The 21,425-nt window shown below is 39.8% G+C and overlaps 1 protein-coding gene across 1 annotated transcript in view; it reads right to left on the reverse strand.

The window, feature by feature from the left end:
- Window positions 1-21,425, reverse strand: part of LRMDA (leucine rich melanocyte differentiation associated) — a 1,127,525-nt gene that overhangs the window by 230,755 nt on the left and 875,345 nt on the right. Inside the window, exon 6 of the mRNA XM_033841616.2 lies at window positions 18,383-18,467. Within this exon, the coding sequence (XP_033697507.1) occupies window positions 18,383-18,467 (85 nt within the window). The remainder of the gene's footprint in view (window positions 1-18,382; window positions 18,468-21,425) is intronic.

The following is a 21,425-nucleotide window of genomic DNA, read 5'->3' on the forward strand; positions in this document are numbered from 1 at the left end:
TTATGGTTTTCTCAGGGTATATGCCCAGTAGTGGGATTGCTGGGTCGTATGGTAATTCTATTTTTAGTTTTTTAAGGAACCTCCATACTGTTCTCCATAGTGGCTGTACCAATTTACATTCCCACCAACAGTGCAAGAGTGTTCCCTTTTCTCCACACCCTTTCCAGCATTTATTGTTTCTAGATTTTTTGATGATGGCCATTCTGACCACTGTGAGATGATATCTCATTGTAGTTTTGATTTGCATTTCTCTAATGATTAATGATGTTGAGCATTCTTTCATGTGTTTGTTGGCTATCTGTATATCTTCTTTGGAGAAATGTCTATTTAGGTCTTCTGCCCATTTTTGGATTGGATTGTTTGTTTTTTTGTTATTGAGCTGCATGGGCCGCTTGTAAATTTTGGAGATTAATTCTTTTTCAGTTGCTTCATTTGCAAATATTTTCTCCCATTCTGAGGGTTGTCTTTTGGTCTTGTTTATGGTTTCCTTTGCTGTGCAAAAGCTTTTAAATTTCATTAGGTCCCATTTGTTTATTTTTGTTTTCATTTCCATTTCTCTAGGAGGTGGGTCAAAAAGGATATTGCTGTGATTTATGTCATAGAATGTTCTGCCTATGTTTTCCTCTAAGAAAAACCTATTTTTAAACTGGGTTGTTGATCACTTGAAAACAAATTTTCAGAAACTCTTCATATATTAGAAATATATATAATCTATCATTGTGATATGATTTCCAAACATTTTCAAAGTTCATTGTCTTTTGACTTTGCTTAAGTCAAAAGTCTTTTTTAAAAAATGTGTAATAGATTAAAAAAAATAAAGTCAAGAGTATTTTTAATAAGATTACATTTTTCAATTTCTGTTTTTTAAATTAGGGCTTCTGAATTCTGAGTTCACTATTTTCTTTTAGGACTTTCATGGTTTCTTTTTCTTTTCCATTTAAAAATTTAATTCATCTGTAATCTATCCTGGTGTAAGGTATGGGTTATGGATCCAAACTTTTTTTTTTCAGAATAACTACTCATTTGCCCCAAGAACATATATGGAATAGTCTATCTTTCTCCAGTAGTTTAAGATACAACTTTATCATATCCTGAATCCCCACATATAATTGAGTAGTTCTAGACTTCTGACTATTAGTCTGTTTGGTGATTTGCATACCTTGACCACGTTGATTTAATTATTGAGGTTTTGTAATATGATATCTAACTTCCTCTTACTACAATTATTTTTCTAAATGATCCCTGATATTACTTTCGCTTATTTTCCAATCTTAATTTTAGATTCATTTTTTTCTAGTTTAAAAAGAAAAAAATCTTTGGTTGTTATGAAGCTTCATAATGAATTTATATTTTAACAAAGAGGTCACTGACATATTTATGGCCTTGAGGTTTCTTATAAAAGGATATGGTATGTGTCTTCATATCTTCAAGACTTTTGGTATGTCCTTCTAGAGCGTTTTTAAGTTTTTTTATGAAGATATTACACTTCTGTTCATGTACATTATAATATTCTCAATTTATTGTCTTTTATGTTGCTTTTGTAATTGGAATCTTAAAAGTACTTTCTAATTGGTTTCCATTTTGATGTTAAAAGGCAGCTGTGGGTCCAGGAGAAGGAGCTGGAGAGGGAGGAGCTGAGAGGGAAGGAGTTGTGGGGTGGGAAGAGTGGATGTAAAAAAAAAAAAAGGCTAGTGTTTCTGTATATTAGTCTTATACCTTACTTTATTACTGAATTCTCTTGTTAGTCCTTCAGTTGGTTCTCTTGAGTTTCCAATTGTCAAAGCAAATAAAATCATCTGTAAACATGACAGTTTTGCCATATGCTTTCCATTCTCATGCCTATAGTTTCCTTCTCCTGTCTATTGCATTGGCTACCATTCCCAGTAAAATATTACATAATAGTGGTGGTTACAGATATCTTATGTTGTCCTTACTTTAATAAGAATACCTCTTAATGTTTGCACACTAAGTTTGATGTTGGCTTTTGGGCTGAGATGGATGCGATTTATCATGCTTAGGAAGTATACATCTATTTTTGTATACTTTTAATCAAGAATGGTTATTGAATTTGGCCAAAGCCCTTTCAGCTCTTATAGAATTATGGCTTTCTTCTTTAGCTCTATTAAAAAGATTAAATAAATGGATATCCTAATATTGAGACTTCATTGCATACTTAGAATACATCTTAATTGGTCATAATATTTTACTCTTCTGTTTATGCTGCAGGATGTTTTTCATAATTATTTTATTTAGGATTTTTTGCACCTATACTCAAAATCCAGATGAAAAGTAGCTATTTTCTCTGTAATTCTTATTGATTTTTCTATAAAGGTTTTATGTTCTTTATAAAAAGAATTTGGAAGTACTTATTTATCTGTGCTCTGGAGCAGTTTAAATAGATTTGGAATCATCACTGTGGTGTACAGGAGTCGGCTTGCAATGACTCACAAGAACAGACTGTGTACATCTCTTCCCAAGTCCACATGAAGTAACGTCACATATGTAGCTTGAAATCAGTCATGGTGGAAATATTCATGCCACAGAAACTGGCAAACACCACACATGGTGGGGGGAGAGGTGTTTGTTTTGCATGTGTTGTGTGTGTGTGTTCACAGAGAACCAGTTGTTAAATACTTAACAGAGTACTACTGAATATCTTCTCTTGTAATGTTTGATAAAATTTCCTCATAAAAGTACCTAGACTTAGTGCTTTTGTGGGCGTGGTGATAGGTCCTTAAAAATTTAATTTTTCCTATGGAAATCAATCTGTTTCAATTTTCTACCTCTTCTGGAGTCAGTTTTGAGGAATTATATTTCTCTAGAAAATTATCCACTTGATCTAGATTTTCATATATTTGCACAGAATTGAACAAAGTTAGTTCTTATGATTCTTTTAATTTTCTCTTCTTTCTGTGGCTTTTAATTTTTTACCTACGTATAAGCAAATGTATATTTTCATTCTTTAAAATTTTCCTTGATTATGTTAGTGATTTAGTTTTTCTAAAACTTATCTTTTGTTTTATTCATTATACAGCTTGTTTTATTACAGTATTATTACTTTATTTATTACTGTTCATTAGCTTTACTAATCCATTCCTTCACTTTCTTTAATTTTATTTAGCTGAGTATTTGAGTCAGATGCTTACTTTATCTTTTACAATTTTTCCCTTTTTTAAAAAACTAATACCTGTACTTAAAGCTGTTTTCTACTGAGAATGGCCTTAGATCTATCTCATAGCTTCTGATAGATAATGGTTTCACCATCATATCTGGCTTTTTGCAATCTGATTTTGTTATTAATTTATAGTTTTATTACATTGTGACCAGAGTTTTTTGTACTACCTCTACTCCCTGGAATTCACTGAAATTTTGTTTATGAACAAATACATTACTGTGGAAGACTGCACTTGACAAAAATGGTCAGAGCAATATTTTGGGTCCCACAAGCTCTTCTAGAACTTTGCCACTCCCCATCAAGAGGCAGAATCTATTTTTTCTTCCCTTAAACTTGAGCAGGGTTTTTGTGACTATCCTGATGAACAGAATGTAGCTAAAGTAATGCTACACGACTTTTAAGACATAGATAATAAAAAGATGATATGGCTTTTGCCTGACTCTTACTCTCTCATGAATTTCTTTTGCCCTTGTAACTCAGCCACTACACTAACATGTTTCTAGGCCTAACTAGGCTACAAAGGAAGACCACAAGGAGAACTCAGGCTCCCAGCCAACAGCCATCATCAACCATTGAGCAAGTGAGTACATGAGATTTCAGATGATTCTAGCTCCCAGATATCACAGAGCAGAGATAAGTCATTCTCTGGAGGCGCCAGATATCACAGAGCAGAGATAAGTCATTCTCACTGTCCTCTCTTGGAATTCTTGACCCACAGAGTCAGTGAACATAATAGACTACTGTCTTGTTCCACTAAATGACTTCTCTGTCTTATGTAAGGCTCTTCTTCTTGAATTCTACCTTGTGATATTTAGACTGTAACCCCTGCTTTCTTTTTGCTCCAGCCTTTTATTTCAGCTTTTCTGACTCAATTTGTTTGTTTCTCTATATAACACAGAGAATTGGGTTTTGCCTTATGATCCAGTCTGAAAGTATTTTAAATACGTGAATTAAGCACATTTACATTTTTTCCTATTACCAATATGATGGGCCTTAGTTCTGTCATGTTATATTCTGTAAAGGCAGAGCTAAGTAGTTGTGACAAATATCTTCTGCCTTGCAAATCCTAAAATATTTAACATCTGGTCTGTTACAGAAAAATGATGTAAATCATATTGACTGCAAATAATGCTGTATTTACTGCTACTTTTATTGCTCTCTTTTTTGCTTTTGTTGTTGTTGTAGTACATCTTATTGCTTTGGCTAGCATCTCCAAGGGGATATAGAATATTCCTTACTTGCCTGTTCAGGGACTTTAATGAGAACATTTTTAATTCTTTATTCTTCTCTCTGCAGACTGTCGTAGGTTTTGGACAGATAATCTTTATCAAGTTAGGGAAGTTCCCACCTATTCCTTGTTTGCTAAGAGATGTGAGCAAAAAAGGTTATTAAATTCATTGCTTTCTTTCTTTCTCCCTCCCTTCCTTCCTTTTCTTCCTTCTTTTTCTCTTTCTCTCTCTCTCCCTTTCCTCCCGCCCTCTCTCCCTTCCTTTTTCTTCTTTCCTTTCTTTTGTATCTATTACCATTATCTTACATATTTTTCCTTTTAATATTCCAATATGACAAGTTTACTGATAAATTCTAATAGTAAACTATCCTTTCAATTTTAAGATAAATCCTACTTGGTCACTAGGCAAGTACTTTTTTTTACTACATTTCATTGTTTTATTGTTAATTTTATTGTTAATTTCTCACTGAAGATTATTCTACTCACATTTGTAAAAGACATTGCCCTACAGTTTCATTTATGACTCAATTTCTGGATAGCTTTTGTGACTATTCCATATATTTCTTTTTTAAAAAAAAGCATGTCCATTTTGTTTGTTGTTTAACAAAATATACATATTGTGAAATCTCTGGTCACTTACTTGTAATTTTCTATGGGAGATACGCTTAAGATGTCACGTGTGACTGTGGCTGTCAGTTTTACCTATAGTATTTCTAGGAGTTGTTGCCTCATGTATTTCAGAGCTTTGTTGTTATATGCATTGAGATTCATGATTGTTATAGCTTCCCATTATATCTTCTTAATTATAAAAAATATTCCTCCTCATCATTTCAGTAATCATCTTGAGCCTTTTTTTGTGTGATATTAGCATTGCTATTCCTGGGTTTTTAGCATGTATCAAGTTGCTTTTTTCTTCCACCCCCGTAATCCCTGTATTTTTCAAGCTTCCTATGTCATTTTATTGTAAATATCTCTTTAAAAAGCATTTTATTGAGACCTCCCTGGTGGTCCAGTGGTAAAGAATCCACCTTACAATGCAGGGGATGCAGGTTTGATCCCCGGTCAGGGAACTAAGATCCCACGTGCCGTGGGCAACTAAGCTCGTGTGCCGCAACTACTGAGCTTGCGAGCCGCGCCTCAACTAGAGCCCGCGTGCCGCAAACTACAGAGCCCACGCGCTCTGGAGCCTGCGTGCCACACTAGAGAGAAGCCCGTGCACCGCAAGGAAGAGCCCGCGCACCGCAATGAAAGATCCCGCATGCCTCAACGAAGATCCCACGTGCCGCAACCAGGACCCAACGCAGCCAAAAATAAATTAAATAAATAAATAATAAATAAATCTTTCAAAAAATTAAAAAAAATAAAAAGCATTTTATTTTACGTTTCCTTTTTTTTTTTTTTTACCAAGTCTGGGAGTACTCTGCCTTTTGATTTGGCCCATTCCCATCTATTATGACTATTACATTTCTACCAACTCTTTCCATCTTACTTCACTCTTCCAGTCACTCATACTTACTACTCTGGCTTAAAGATAGCTCTGTTGAGTGATGCCTGAAGTAAGGATGGGGACAGGCATACGGACGGGTTGACCCACGTGACTACCCATGGAGAAGGCCTCCCTTGTTGGCTGCTGTGAGGTCCCCAGCAGCTCCTTGTGCTTAACAAACACCTGAAGCTGGTCCTACATTTTAAAGAAGGTCTCTTCCATACTATCTTAACCATCTTGCACAAAGTCTACATAGTTCCTGATCAACAACAATATCCCATCTTGTTTTTCAGTTAGTTATTGGTTAGGTTTTTTTAAAATTCCCCTGTAGGGAGTAGTGTAGAGTAGTGTAATATCACTTCCATCATCTTTGCTAACACCTTAAGACAGCCTCCTGCCTCAGTAATAGTAAATGGCCTACAAGATGCCACACTGGCCTCCTAGCTCTTTTTCACGTAGGCCAGGCATGCTCCTATCTCAAGGCCTTGCACTTGCTCTTTCCTTTGCCTGGATGACTTTTCTCTCAGATATTATCAAGTTCCCATCTCTCACCTCCTTAAAGTTGTTACTTCAATGCCACTTTCTCAGTGATGGCTTCTCTGGCTATCAAGCCTCAAATTACCACTATACAACACCTCATCTCCTTTGCCTGTTTTTCATCATATACTTCTCTCTAACATATTCTATGGGGCTTTTCTTTTTTTTAATCTGAATTATCAAATCCTTTGTCTTACCAGAATGTAAACTCTCTGAAGGCAGAGATTTTTGTCCGTTTTATTCATCCCTCTATCCCTAATGTTTAGAACAGTGCTTGGAATAAAGTATATATTCCTTAGATATCTGTTTAATTAATTAACAAATTTCTAGGGATTCAGAAGAAGAAAAGGAGGCTGTAGAACATGTTCCTTATGCTGTTTTAATTCTTCTTATGCTTTACAATCTCCCAGATATGCCAGCACTCACTGCCCTGACTAACCTGTTCTCCAGGGGACTTTACGTCTTTGATTTGTACACTGTATGAAGCAAGGTCTAGAAAGATTCCAGGGAAGCAGATGAAGAAAGGGAGAAATTAGACATAAGAGGAAAGCTCTCTCTTGAGGAAAAAAATAAATTGTGTGGGAGAATGGCTCTATGGGTTTCTTTAATCAAAAACAAAGAAAGGGACTGCATCTTATCCTTTTTGACTCTCCTTGATTTTGGAGAAACTGATGAGGTATAGCAAGATAAATAAAGGAATGAAGAGCTAATCCACAAGAGGGAAGACTGTTTTATTGCTCTTACACAGATGTCTGTCCTTCCAACACAGGATATTTTTTTTCTTTGGGGGAGGGTGGGAAGAGGGGTAAGGGAGCAGCAATTTAAATTGGAATCTCCAGGCAGTCTGTGTTTGGGAATTAGCATTGCATTATTTTCCTGGCTCCCCACCCCCTCTTGTCTTTTAGCTGAGAAACATTTGCCCTGGAACAGCACACAAAGTTTGCATTAGCATCCCTGAGGATAGAACTTTGACCCCACAGACTAAGGAAGCTACAAATGGAAAATTCCAAGTTGCTATACTCTTTATTTTCATGCTAATGCTTCTGCAGAGAGTATTTAAAGAAGCAGATGCACAAGAATAATAAAGAGTCCAGGACTAAGAACTCCTCTGACAACAGTGGAGTGTTTTTCCAACATGGTCTTGTATCTGTCTGTGCTTGCAAAAGTCCGGAGGGGTCAAGGTGAAACCCTGGTTTCATTTAATTAAAAAAAAAAAAAAAAAAGCTGAACTAGCATTGACAAAGAGAACCCTGGATCTGTGTTTCAAATCCTGATTGGATTTGAAAGTTGTATAAATTTCATTTCACTTCCTCCAGGCTACACTATTCAACTCTCAAAGACAGATGAGCAGTAAAAGGCCTTGGGGAATGGTGGTTTCCCAATCACCCTTGCCAATCCACACCTGAGTTCAACAATACTCATCCTTTCCTTAGATCCAACCTAAATGGCACCCACTGTATTTCCAGCTCCCTAGATACTTCCTTCGTATTCTGTACAACAACAACAGAAAGACTTCTCATCTTTTTTTTCAGAATGACTTTATCCTGGGATTAAATTCTCAAGTGGAAGACATATCAGAGCACTACACTCTGCAAAGCCAAATACTCTCAACATTCTTCTCTTAATATGCAAATGGAACTTATATTTTACTTCACCACAGGCAGGCCCTGCTGAGGGAGCTCGTCAGAAAAACAGAATCATCCTGGCTAACCCCTGCGATAACGTTCCTTCGCACATGTACCTCACCTAGATTATGGCCAGAAATTAAGCAAGAACTCCACTTGGTCTCTCCCCAAGTTCTCTTTCACACTCTGAAACGGCCCAGGGAAGATTCCTCCAAGTTTGTCACCTATATAAATGGTTTCACTCCAGTGGTGGCTTTAGAATTTTTATATTCAAAGTACACAGGAGCAACAACTGGGCGGAACTGTATAAGTGGAGAGGCAGGGGATGGAAGATTTATTGTGAAACTGTGTTTCTGTATTAAGCACATGTTTTTCTCTCAGTCTGTAGGTTTCTATGAGGTGACTTGGAGAAAGGGGTCTTAGATATTTGGAAGCAGAGAATGGAGGGAGTAAAGCCCTTTCTTTACACCTGAGTAAAAAGAACTTAGCAGTGGCTGCTCCTGTGAGATAAGATAAACCCAGCTTTCTCCTTTCATCTATTTGCTTTCAACTCAGTTCTCATCTTCATCTGAGGCCACCTCCCCATACTTCCGTTCTCACTAACCTTCATAGGAAGCCACCTGCGCATACTTCTGTTCTCACTAACCCCATGCTTCCGTTCTCCCTTTCCTGCACTCTTGCATCTAGCTTGACCTCTGCTTTCTGTGTGTGTAGGGCCTTCTTTCTCCAATTAGACTATAGGTTTCTTGAAGGCAGAGCCCACAGCTTCCCTTGCATTTCCCACAACCTCCCAGTCCAGAGTGCGTCTGAAAAAAACCCACGGTCGGCTGACTGATTGAAGGAACAGAAAGAGGCCCCTGCAATGACCTGAAGCATATGGAATTCTGATTAAGGGAACTGAGAAGTCAAAAAGCCCAATTCCACACCCTTCATAAAGTACACACATCCCGACAAACCCCAAGTTATTGGAAAAGTAACAGCCCCGTCCCCCGACCAGCCTCAACCAAGAATTGCATTAGGACGGATGAAGAACCAGAGCAGTAAATATTAATGGCTGGAAGGGGGAACAGGAGGACAGAAGGCTGAACCGAGCAGGTGTTCACTCACTCAGTTTCAATCCACTTGCAGCCAACGACGTCATCGTTTGGCCTTCTTGAGTTCACCGACAGGCCATTTTTCATGATTTTACCATTTCTGGCCAAACGCAAACTTTTTAATTAAATGGACCACACGATTCCAGATGTTTGTTTATTTGTTCCAAAAAGGCTGTAAAAGCGCTACATGAGGAAAAACCTGGGGCAGGGGTAAAGTTTTCTCTAAGAGAAGGGGAAACAAATGAGCGGGAAGACCTGGGCCTAGGAAGTTAAGGTTGGGCAGAGCTCCCAGCAGAACAATCTAGACCAAAAGCATTGGCTTTCAAAGAGCTCTCCTTCCAGAAACCCAAGATTCAGGAATAAAACACCCTGAGCCCTTATTCGTTTTTAAAAGAATGTAGCTCATCTTGAGCCAAAGGCTCGAATGAGAACACATTTTTGTGGCTTCCCTGCCTGCTTCTTATATGTTTGTTCCTGTTGCCACGAGCTCCACTACATTAATTCCAGCAGTCTTCCATTTAACAGGCCAGATTATAGCTCATGCCTGAGTGGCAGTGGAGAATCCTGCAAGGAGGAATGTGAGAAGGGGTACAGGCAGAGACTACAGCTTCCCATGAACCAGGCCAGCTTCCTCGCAGCTGTCTGTTCTCTGGTACCCTCTACCTCTAACTATAATCAGTCATTAAGTCAGCCAATTGCATTTGTTACAGAATCGTTCTCATATTTCTTCCCCTATTCGCCAGCTACTCCATCCTTCAGCATCAAATGCTAGATTACTTCACCATTATCTTAATTGATGCTGGGTTCTAAATTTTGGTTTCAAAAGCCAACGTCAGAAAGACTCTGAATCACATGGGGAGGAAAAGCATTGATTGTCCATTTTCTCTGATACCCGAGCCAGGGATACCCTGAGACCAAACCATCAGCAACCTCAAACCACAACTCCACCATGGCTGTAAGGTTCCCTTTACAATCGCCCCCACCCCTGCTCCACTGGCAGTGTCCTGGCCCCAGCTGTCCTCCCCATCTGTTACCAAATTGTTGCCTCAATTACCTTTGCTTGAAACCTGCTGTTTGGAGGCAGTAGAGTCTGCAGTCACATAGCTTGGTGTCAAGAAATCCAAAGCTTCCAAAACTGGACCACACTCCCTTCAAGGCCATCCCACGTGGCCTCCTCAAGTCCTGGCTCTTCTCTTTCCAATCCCTTTGCATACTGCTTTCAGATTAATAAGCATATAGCACAGCTTTAAATCCAATCTAGATGCTTCTGCCTGTTCAAGGCCTGCCATAATACAAATCTGTTCTACAAGTAAACTTATTTCTGAATTTTTCAAAACTGGGCCCCTTCCTCCAGTCAGTTCTAACTATTCTTACCTTTTCTTTACCCATTTCCTTTTTCTGGAGCGCCCTTCTTTTGCCATCCACCAACTCATGCCCTACTTGTCCTTCAAAGCTCAATGCCAATACCCTCCAAACAGCCATGCCTGACTATTCTAGCCTTTACTGATTCCCTTCTTTTCTAAGCAGTTTTAGCATTTACATGGCTTTTACCAAGTGAGGCAACTCTTAATTATATAATATATAATATCTGTTTGGTTGGCATTGCTTCATTTTTGGTATCTCCACAATCAAACTATAAGACAGATTCCATGCTCTCTGTTTCTGAGCTCTCCACAAACCCTAACATATACTTTGTTCAGAGTGGATACAAGATAAAGACATACTGAAGGACTCCTTGAATGACGGTGCTCAGGGCAATACTTGTCATCTCAGGAGACATATTTGACCATGTCCCAGCTCTTCCCTTGCAACGGAAGGAGAAGAAACAGCTCAAGTCTCTAAAACTTCAGGACATTTAGAATCTTCAACCCTGTCAATTCCGGACCCTCCATTATTTTTTTAAACAGAGGGACATATTTTTATCACTATTTTGTATTTGGTCTGTCTGTTGGGGCAAGGGTTATCCTTCGATCTCTCATCCTACAGAAGGAAGGTTGATTGCTGTTGGGGGTGTGCAGCCAGATTCCGTTCTGCCCTCCTTGCTTTGCTCTGGAACGGAAGAACCAACTCCACAGCCCCTCTGTGCCTATGAGTGCACACAGATCTGCCCAAAGACTAGAAATAAAGCAATTGAAGAGACTGCAAATGAAAAATCATCCTTGGAGAAAAAGGATACGAAATGGATCCCTATGGATTTCACACACTTACAGGAGGCTGCTTCAAGTTCCTGGCTAAAGTCCATGCCAGTCCTGGTAATAGTCTAACAGATTCATCCATCTTCAGATTCCACTTGGCTTGCTCTTCCATCACTGCCAGCTTCCCAGACAGCGAGCGCACACTTGCACATCTATCTATATATATGTGGAAGTTTTAATCTACACCACCCTCCATTCCAATCTACCCAGCCCCGCTCCACACAGAGTGAAGCTATTGACCCTGCAAAGCAGCAGGGAAATGAATTTGATGACCCAGACTACTGTTTTTAAACCATTTCAGCAAGGCCTAGAATCAAAGGAAGGTACAATTTATTCAGCACTTAGTAAAGTCCTTTTACTTAGGAACAGAGTGCACAGACTGAAAATAGACTCCCGCTGCCACACAGATAAAATAAACCTGTCAACCACTACTGTCAAATCACGAGTCACCTCGATTAAATAAAAGAAACATTAGCATCTCTCAGCATCTGAGACTTCCACCAAGATTCTAAGCCCATGAAAGCATTATGAAGGGAAGAAAAAACTAAAGTGAGGGGTTCTGTTGAAAATGTCATCAAAGTATTTTACATAATTAGAAAATGCTAATAATAGCTCTGCACAGGGAACCAACACACTCTTTCCTCACACAGCCAGGGCAAAGCCACAGCATGGAGTCTGAGAGATGGCAGCCGAGGCCATGTACTTGCTTGGCAGGACCCACAGACCAACCGTGTCCGCCTCAGCAAAGAAGGCTTCCTTGTCAATTGCCAATGTGATTTTCTTTTTCTGTTTTCTTCTCTCTCTCTTTTTCTCTCCTTCTCCCTCGCCTGCTCTCCCTACCCACCTCCTTGTTTCTTTCTTTTTTCCACAGCTTTCAATACACTTTCCATAGAGGAGAGTTGGATCCATCATACTTCTATGAACCTTCAATGAATCAGTCACATTTTATGAGAAGCCATGTGACGGTTAGCTCCCTTGAAAGACTAATCAAAATATTCTGGAAGACTGAAGGCAGCAAACAAACAGGCTGCCTGAGTCATGGGTCTGATCTTAGGTGAGACCTACCAGGCAAAGTCACCATAACCATCAGATTGCTTGTTCCATCTCTTTAAATGGTCAATGAGAACCAACAAGCAATAGGCAAAAAGACTCCTTGATGCTGAACTGGTAAGAGAACCCAGATAAATGCACCTGTTTTCCTTGAGTCTTTGCTATTATTCTGCGTGGATTTTGTTTATAATGATCAAGTCTACTTAAGCTTTCACATTCCCCGTGGGTTGACATTAGCAAAATGGTACAAATATGAAAAATAGAAAAAGGTTTTTAAATTGTCTGAAAGAGACAGATTGCTTCCAAATCCTATAAGCCTAAAACAAATTGTGATGAAGTTTGGTTATCAAGCAGCCCCATCTTGTGCCCTCCCGGAAGTATTCTGCTTGCTGGTGTACAGTTTTTCTGGCCAACATTTCCCCATCCCAAACATCTCTGCCTACATTGACACATCTTCACCTACATCCATTTAATTTTCCTCTGATTTATTTCACTTTGGCTTATTTGAATAGTTGAAGCAAAACCCTCTGCATTTATGGCTTCTGAGAAAAGGTACTTTATGATATCTCAGGCTAAAACTGTTTAAAAAATAAAACTAAAAAATGCCAGCAGTTTTTCCTTCCACCTTTTTTTTCTTTTTTGGATGACACACATTGAGCTGCTTCATGGAGAAATACAGAAAAATCAATTGCTAAGCATAAAATGCAACTCACATTAAGGAAATTGCAAACAATAACTAATTATGATAAGTTGCTATGTAAATCACTCTGTGATGGTCCCAGCAATCAATTTCCAAAACAAACAGACCAAGCCCCTGGTTGGAGAAGAGGACGAGCTTCTAACGACTGTGTCAATAAAAATAATGGCAAGATTGCCAACAACGGATAGAAGTGGGGTATTATCATCTCCAAGCAGCTTTTCGTAACAGATTCCCCTCCGTTTCTTGCTTTCTTTCTTTCATACTTTTAAAGTCCAATGCTTAATCTGACAAGTTAACTATGGCACATCTTCAAGACTGTATAAGCATCAGGGGAAAAAAAGTAATAATTCAGGGATGTTCACTGGGTTTGCAATTACTTTGCAAAATGTGCGTGCAAACAATTGGAATGGGACCCTCAACGTGATAGCGGTTGGCAAGGTAGGATTACGGTAGATGTGCCGGCTTGGCTGTTTTTTGGGTTTTTTTTGCAGTATGTGGGCCTCTCACTGTTGTGGCCTCTCCCGTTGCAGAGCACAGGCTCCGGATGCGCAGGCTCAGCGGCCATGGCTCACGGGCCCAGCCGCTCCGCGGCATGTGGGATCTTCCCGGACCAGGGCACGAACCCGTGTCCCCTGCATCGGCAGGCGGACTCTCAACCACTGCGCCACCAGGGAAGCCCTTGGCTGTTTTAATTGGGCATCACCACTACCCCCTTCTGAGGTTTTCTCAGCTCACAGGAGAAACTAGAAACTACATTTCCCAAAATTCCCTGTGTGCATAGCTCTCGGTTAGAGAGGGCCAAAGAGAGACACTGAGTATGATGTGGAAATCCAGAGAGGAGGGGCAGGGCAATGCATGGGTAGTCCTAACCTTTGAAGAACTTCTTGAGAATCACCGCCGCCTTGGTGCTGCAGACCGAGAAAGTCAGGAGGAGATTCCCAAGTATTCCTGAGATGCACAGAATCTTCAGCAGCTCTTGAGAATCACCGGTCACAGAGGTGAGACTCTGGGTGACACCTTCCCTGTCAGTCCTTTCCTGTATGTGTAAGCCTCTCATTCCTTACATTAAAGCCCTTCATAATTTGAATGGTGTGCATTCAATTTTCCCTGTCTGAATTCAGGTTGATACCATAGCATTTTTCCCTTTGGTTTTTCAAACTATCTCTGCTCCTGAATGTATAGATTTGTAATTTTTTAAAAAGGGTGGAGGGAGGGGAGTAACAGGCAACTCTTTTGACAGAAGTTGGCAAGGACGCTGTACTTTACCACAGCCTTAGCACCCCAGGCAGCGGATTGCTTTATGTGTCCTGTGTAAAGGACAAATGTCTGGGGTGGCCTGGGAATCTAGGACACAAAGCTTGGATGCTTTTTCCTTGCCTCTGTTGCTGAGTGATTCAGCTCCCCTAGCAATTGTTGGGGGTGTCTTCCTCTGTTAAATGGGAAAACTAACATTTACCCTCTCCACCTTATTGGGTTTATTTATGGTCTATGCTCTAAATAGAAATGTTTTCCCAAAAGACACAATGGTCTATAAAGATGCAAATTCTGCTTCTAACAGCTACCAGATAGAGTGGCATGCAGGGGTATATCCATTTCTGTGATAAACGTTTCAACATTCCTCATAATGTGGCTACCCACTGAGGAGGTAGTATGTATGCAGACTATCACTGGGTAGCAGTTGGAATCACTGACATAGCCCCATATTCCCCATATTCTGAAGACATGCTCAGACCTAGAGGAGAATTCTCAGAGAGACTTTAAGCGGACCATTCTAAAACCCTATCTTTACCACAACCTGCATCTTACTGAACTTCCATCCCCTTCTTTGAGAACTTCTGTTCTAGTAAAATAATTCCATGAGTTGCTTTAATTCATCCTAGTCCTTTCCATCATCAAAACACCAGCGTTTGAAAACTCTGACATTAAAATAACTATCTACTTGGAAGTTGTGCAATATGGCTAAATGTCTTCTGGCAATGAACCAATAGATACAGCTCCAATCCAAGATGGTGTGTGTGGGTTCCTGAAAGCAACAGAGTTGAGGTCTGACGTCCACAAGACAGGCCGCTCCCTTCAGTATGTGATCACCCCCAAAGGCAGATGGGTTTCCTTCCTCAGATGCAATCTAGTTACCTCGCAATTTACATGCAACGGGGGTACTTAGATACCAACAAGAGGTACCTAAGTCACTGACTTTCCCCTGGGTTTCTATCACTCATCATTTACTGAACAAATATTTATTGATCGCTGATTAAGTAGGAGGCCCTGTGCCAGGCACTGCGAAAATAGTGGCGAGTAAACAGACATCAGCACCTCCACCCCCTACCCCACACCAACCGCCCCCCCTCCGCCCCACCGCCAAGAGCTGCCATCTGGGAAGACAGTCCCTGAAAAGGGAAAACTGACCTAAAGCAAATGGACAGGGTGAGATCAGAGGAATCTTCTTTGGAGCTGTTGTACTGAAGCTGATACCTGACGAATGAGTAGGAGTTAATGATGTGAAAGGGAAGGAGAGTTAGAATCTGTACTGCCCCTCAGGGAGCTTTCATTCATGAGGAGTTCAAGACGTACATAGTCCCGACCCCTGTCATACAAAGCAGAATATGAGCAATGGCACTAAGGAGAGAGAAACAAATATTGTAAGTACCTCAACTAGGGGAAAAATTCAATACAGGTAAGATCAGTAAAAATTTCATGCAGGAAGAACAAAGTACTGGGCATTACTGTCCCCATGAGGTTTAGATTATCTACACGTTACAGATGGAAAAATAGAGTCCCCTGTCTCCTGATCATTATTCTGGGCCCAGACTTCCCTTGCATTTGAATCTACAGTCCTTAGGACATGAATCTCTGGCCTATCATACTCGACATTGGAAGTTACATAAAAGGACAAGCAAAGGGAAGATGGCAAGTATAGAAAAATAGCAATTTGCACATGAACTACTGCCCACAGTTTGTGTAGTCGTTGGTGCGGAATGAAAAGAGATTGAGAACCGAATGAACCAAAAATTATTTACAAATAGAATTTCCACTTAGGACTTTATAGACCAACTTTCAAACATCATGGAGGATTTCACCTGGGAAAGAATTGGTGTCATTTGCCTTCACAACGTGGAAGTACCTCTCTGGATAAATGTTTGTAGGCTGTTGCCATGAAAATATTAACAAACGACACTCAAAAAGTTTGGTGATTTATGGAATCAGAAATTTAGAATAATTTCTTTCACTTAAATACAAAATAAACCAAGATGGCATTAAGTGGTTTCTTTCTGGATGCTGCAAACTATGGCTTTCCTCATTTGTCACTGCATGATTCATGCCAAGGTGAAATATATCAGTCACATATTTTCCCCACGCACATCAGTCCAATAATAATTCAGCCTAATGAGCTTCTTTGGTTCTCTCTTTACTGGTCTCCTCATGAACATAAGTCCAAAGACCTGGCCGTCGTTTCATGACGCAGTCTTGCTCTTTTCAACATCCAAGTACTTAGCACAGATCAGGCAACTAATGCCTCAAATGCATTAAATGTGTATTAATTACTCAGGAAATTCAAGACAGCTGCTCTTGGCTCCCTTTAAATAATGTTTTCCCTATTGATGTTGGGCTCTGATATCATTCAAGGGGGCCTATTTTCACTCTAACCATGTTAGGTATTTTTCCATATTCCAAATATTAACCAAAATATCTTCAAAACTATTGTTTTATATTCCATTTCTTCAAGGTTCAGATTCTTTATTTTACTGTTATGACGACAGATGACCTTTGCCCTATTACTGATGACTATCACTATGGGGTCCTCCTGCTGTGAAATCTCAATTTCGTGGCCAGATCCACTCAAGTAGGCTTGAGGGCTCCGAGACTTCAGTTCCTACTCATGTAGTCAACGGGCTACACAGTTAAAACTACCCTTATTCAAATGCAAGAGACCATCTATGAGAATATGATGCTAGGCTTAATTTGTTATTCCTTCTAGAGAGCGTATTATTGTTTGCCTAGAGGAATCCCCGCCACCCCCCGCCACCCAGTAAAACAGTCTCTAAAGGGATATACTCACAACCTTCATAAGGACATTCAGCAGAAGAGATCTGTTCACACCCCTCAAAATATAACATGTCGGAAGCTATTTATTCTACCTGACTTTGAGCAAAATTGACTTTCACAAGTTTGACACTTACTGAATGGAATCACAGTTGAACCCTAATTGAACCAACACATATTTAAATGTAGAAAAGTTCCACTGGGCCCAGACATCAAACAGACAACACAGGTCCAAGTCACAGACACCTGGAATCCTGCATTACTCTGTGGACCGTTTCCTGCAGAATATAAGTGTGCCATTTGCCTGAAACCTCCATGTCTTCCTTAGAGGGCCAGCTCTACTTTCTGATAATCTCTACAGACTTGGCTCCGACCCACTCATCCTGCTGTGCAGCTTGGATGACAAAGCTGGAAGAGGCCTTATTCAGTGTCCCCTGCATGTACAAGGGTAATTTCCTGCTTGGAGAAGCAATGTTTAAAGTATGTAATGCCCTCAATCTTAGCCTGTTCTTACTTATCCTTGGAAGGTAGATTCACAATTACGAAACATGACTGTGGTCATAACCAGAATAAAATGGGGTAAACAAGTTACATCACATGGCCTCTTCCTGTCCTAACTAATTCCAACAAAGCTGGTCACATAGTCCTTGGCCTGAGCAGCCAGGTTAGGGATAAAGCATGTTTAAATTATATTCCTTGCAGACTTTAGAGATGGCAATAGGAATTCAAGGCTTTGGAAGAAGTGGGTAAGCCAAATTAAAGTTTCAAGGATCAGAGAATTCAGGGAAAACTGCATATTGATTCGCCTTAATGTTACTAGGCAAACGGGAATTCCTTTTAGCTGTAACATAGAGTTCATTCATTTCGAAATTACAGATTTCAGCTATTATACTCCCAAACAGTGACACTTTTACAAATATTAGTGAGTTTCCTAATTTCTCTCCATCACTTTCCCTGGAGGAAATGACCTCCTTAGTAATTTTTAAGTACGATAATCTCTTTGTTTAAAGAAAAAGTATCACAAAATTATATTCCACCATAGACTTATTTGCCTTCCCAATAGACTGCCACTAAATTCTGTTGAATATGAGTGAAAATCACTAGGCTTGACAGGTATGGTTTTCTCATCAAGGACTTGAAAACACTGTGTTCCTTCCAAAGTGCCGAGACAGCAGTAATGAGCCCCGAGCTCCGCACAGGCCGGTATCCCTCCCTGCAGCCACTGAGAGCAATAAAAAGCAGGGTTCCTACCTCGGTGACTGGTGAGTTCCCTGGAAGCAGAAGGCAGGGGTGTGTAGCGGCTCTTCGGAGAGGCGGCAACGCTGTCACCAGAGGCCTGCGTGAGAAAAACCACACCAACATGAAGCCACACCAAACACTAAATACCTTCATTTACCCAACTTGTCTCCTCGGCATCTGGGTTTGGAGAAAATATTATGGACCAAGACTCTTCTTAGGGAGCAAGAGTTGTCTGTGTTGAGATAATATTCTGCTAAGTGTAGGGTCGATTACCAAGCTTCCAGGGGACTTGGTACAGGTGGAAGGGCTCTGACACAAGGGGATGGTTTGTTTACTGTGCTGAACTTCAAGGAGGAGGAGGCAAGGAGAAGTTGAAGGCAGGAAATGATGCAGACTTCGATTTCTGCCACAGGCCTCCTACCAATACTTCCCACGGATCGAATGTTCACTGTGCGGAGATTTCTATGGAAACCAGTGAAGAGGCTGAGCTTTGCCCCCAGGGTGGATGGGACAAACAAGCCTGGTTTACTGGACCCAGTGGCATGGAGATAATGGGAAGCTGAAGACAAAAGGCCTGGCAGCATGAAGTGACCCTAGAGAAGGATACAAACCATTGCAGACCCTGCAACTGGGGTTCTGGCTACATTTTACAATAGCACTGAAAAACCCATTTGAAATTTGAAATACAGTGGTCGTCGACAAAACTTTGCCATTTCAAAGTCTAAAAGAAAATATTCTGAAATCTATCTACGAAGATGCTTTTTTTTAACTGTACACAAGGCTCTTTAACCATTCGATTCTATATAGTGTGACGCAGGCTACTAACTCTCTTTCCCTAACACTACATCCATGGGGGCGAAGGCAGGAGGAAAGGACCATAGCCGGAGAGTCAGGTGTCACTCAGAGCTAATGACCAGTATGTCACATTCTGAGTGTGGCTGCGTGGAGTACGAAGCACCACCACTGCAATTCTTACTGAGACTTCTGAATCAAACACTACTTTTTTTTTTTTAATATCCAAAAAAGAACATCTGCTAGGATCAAAATCCTAAGCTTACAACCTTTCCAAGCTTCATGAAAAAGTAAATTTCATTAATGCTACATTTTTCTTTCTGGAAAAGGAAATACATTCTATGGGATATATTTGCCCTGGTAGGAGGAGGCCTTTTCTCCAAAGAGATTATCGACATTATAGGAATCAAAACTAAGTAGGAGATTAGACCTACTTGCTAGAAAAACCCTTTAAACCCCGTTTCTGACATTTGAGATGTTTGATTAAGCAGCTTTCAGTGGAGACTTACAGAAAGAGTTCTGAATGCCACAAAAGCAGAAGCTCTGTCCCTAAGGTAGAGACAGATTTCGGGTAGCATTACTTCATCTCAGCAGCAAGAGAAATATATGGTGTTTAAAGTTTGATCCAAAGGTATTGGGTCTAGAAAGATCAAAGTTCAGTCACCAAGAAAAATGTTTTAAAAAGTACCCAAGATTTGTAAGATACTGCATCATTAGACATTTAGGATGCTGCAACAATGTAAAAGAGTCAGCAATTAGATTAAAATTCAAACATTAGAATCACCAGGTGTTTCTCCATTTGGCATCAAGGTCTCCTGTTATCCCTACATGATAAATGAGACACAATGACATGTTCTGAATATGGCATCTATTCAATGCTCGAGGCAGGATATATGCGGCAGAGGAATGGGGAATGTCCTTCCACAAATCTACTGTACTTCCTCCATAAGAGGCCATAGCTTCTTTCTCTGTCAATGTTTCTACTCCACCTTGTTGCTAAAAAAAGCCTAAAATTCCAGGATGAGTTTTAGGTTGCTATATTGCGATATTTCTTGGTGCTTTTAATCTCAATTTGGGCTGTTGACAACTTGATGACAGCTTTTCCTAAAATTACTGGAAGAAACTACCTTTCAGCAAATACCTCTGACGGGGAAAAACATACGAGTTTTGTAACCAAGAGTAAAATAGCGATTTAACTTTTATTTCCAATTGTAGTCAAAGCAAAAACTGTGTGGCTTGAGTTCTGTTTTGCAGTCATCATTCTTCGCCTAGCACTTAATTACTTTTCTGCTAAGTGTCCATTTATAAACTCAAGTCATGGAAAAGAATCCAGGAAGAGAACAATTTTGCAAACTATGCCTTTTGGTGAGACTTTCATAGCTGGATGTTGGGGAAAACCGCTACAAACCAAGGTTCTAACTACCAGTTCTTTGACTTGGCTTTTAGCAAAATGAACTCCATGTGATCTTTTCAATAGTGATGTTGAAAATTATGCTTAGAAGCATGATTCAGAAAAGCACAATTATCATATGAAAGAAATGGACAAGACAATGTCTTAAATTTGCATTCTACCTGCCCCAGAATAAAGAACTCCCCTTGAAACTGAAGCAATACACTCACAGTATATCAAGAATGAAATAATAGAAACATAAGTGGAAATATTTAATGTTTTCTTTTACCTGGATTAAGGAAGGATGCTTAAAATGGGAACAGGGAAATCAGGGTAAATCGGAATCCTAAGAACTACAAATAATTCTCTAATCTTTAAGTACTTGCCAAATTTTCTAACGACCTGTGGCAAAGAATTACTTTTACATTTTAAATCACCCGTTAGAGAATTTTTGCAACATCTACAATAAAATATTAGCATCCAGAATACCTATATCCCTAAATAAATAAAAATATAATAAAAAATGGGCAAAGGAAAACTCAGACAATTCAAAGAAGAGGAAACCTGAGTAGTCAATAAATAAAAGAGAAGATGGTCAAATTTACTAGTCCTAAAGGCAATGCAAATTAAAACAAGATGCAATTATTTTTTTGTCCATCATAGTTGGCAAACTTTTAAGTCTCACAATAGCGAGTGCTACAGAGAATGAAGGACAACAAATCTCAACCTCTCATCCTTTGCCAGTGGGAACGTACATTGGTTCAACTACGCAGGAGAGTAGCTTAGCAATATCTAATAAAATTGAAAACTGGTACTGCAATTCCCTTTAAAATATATACGATGGAAAATTTTACTCAGGTCTGTAAGGTGGAA

Source organism: Tursiops truncatus, chromosome 16, assembly GCF_011762595.2.
Source record: "Tursiops truncatus isolate mTurTru1 chromosome 16, mTurTru1.mat.Y, whole genome shotgun sequence".
In the NCBI taxonomy this organism is placed as follows: Eukaryota; Metazoa; Chordata; class Mammalia; order Artiodactyla; family Delphinidae; genus Tursiops; species Tursiops truncatus.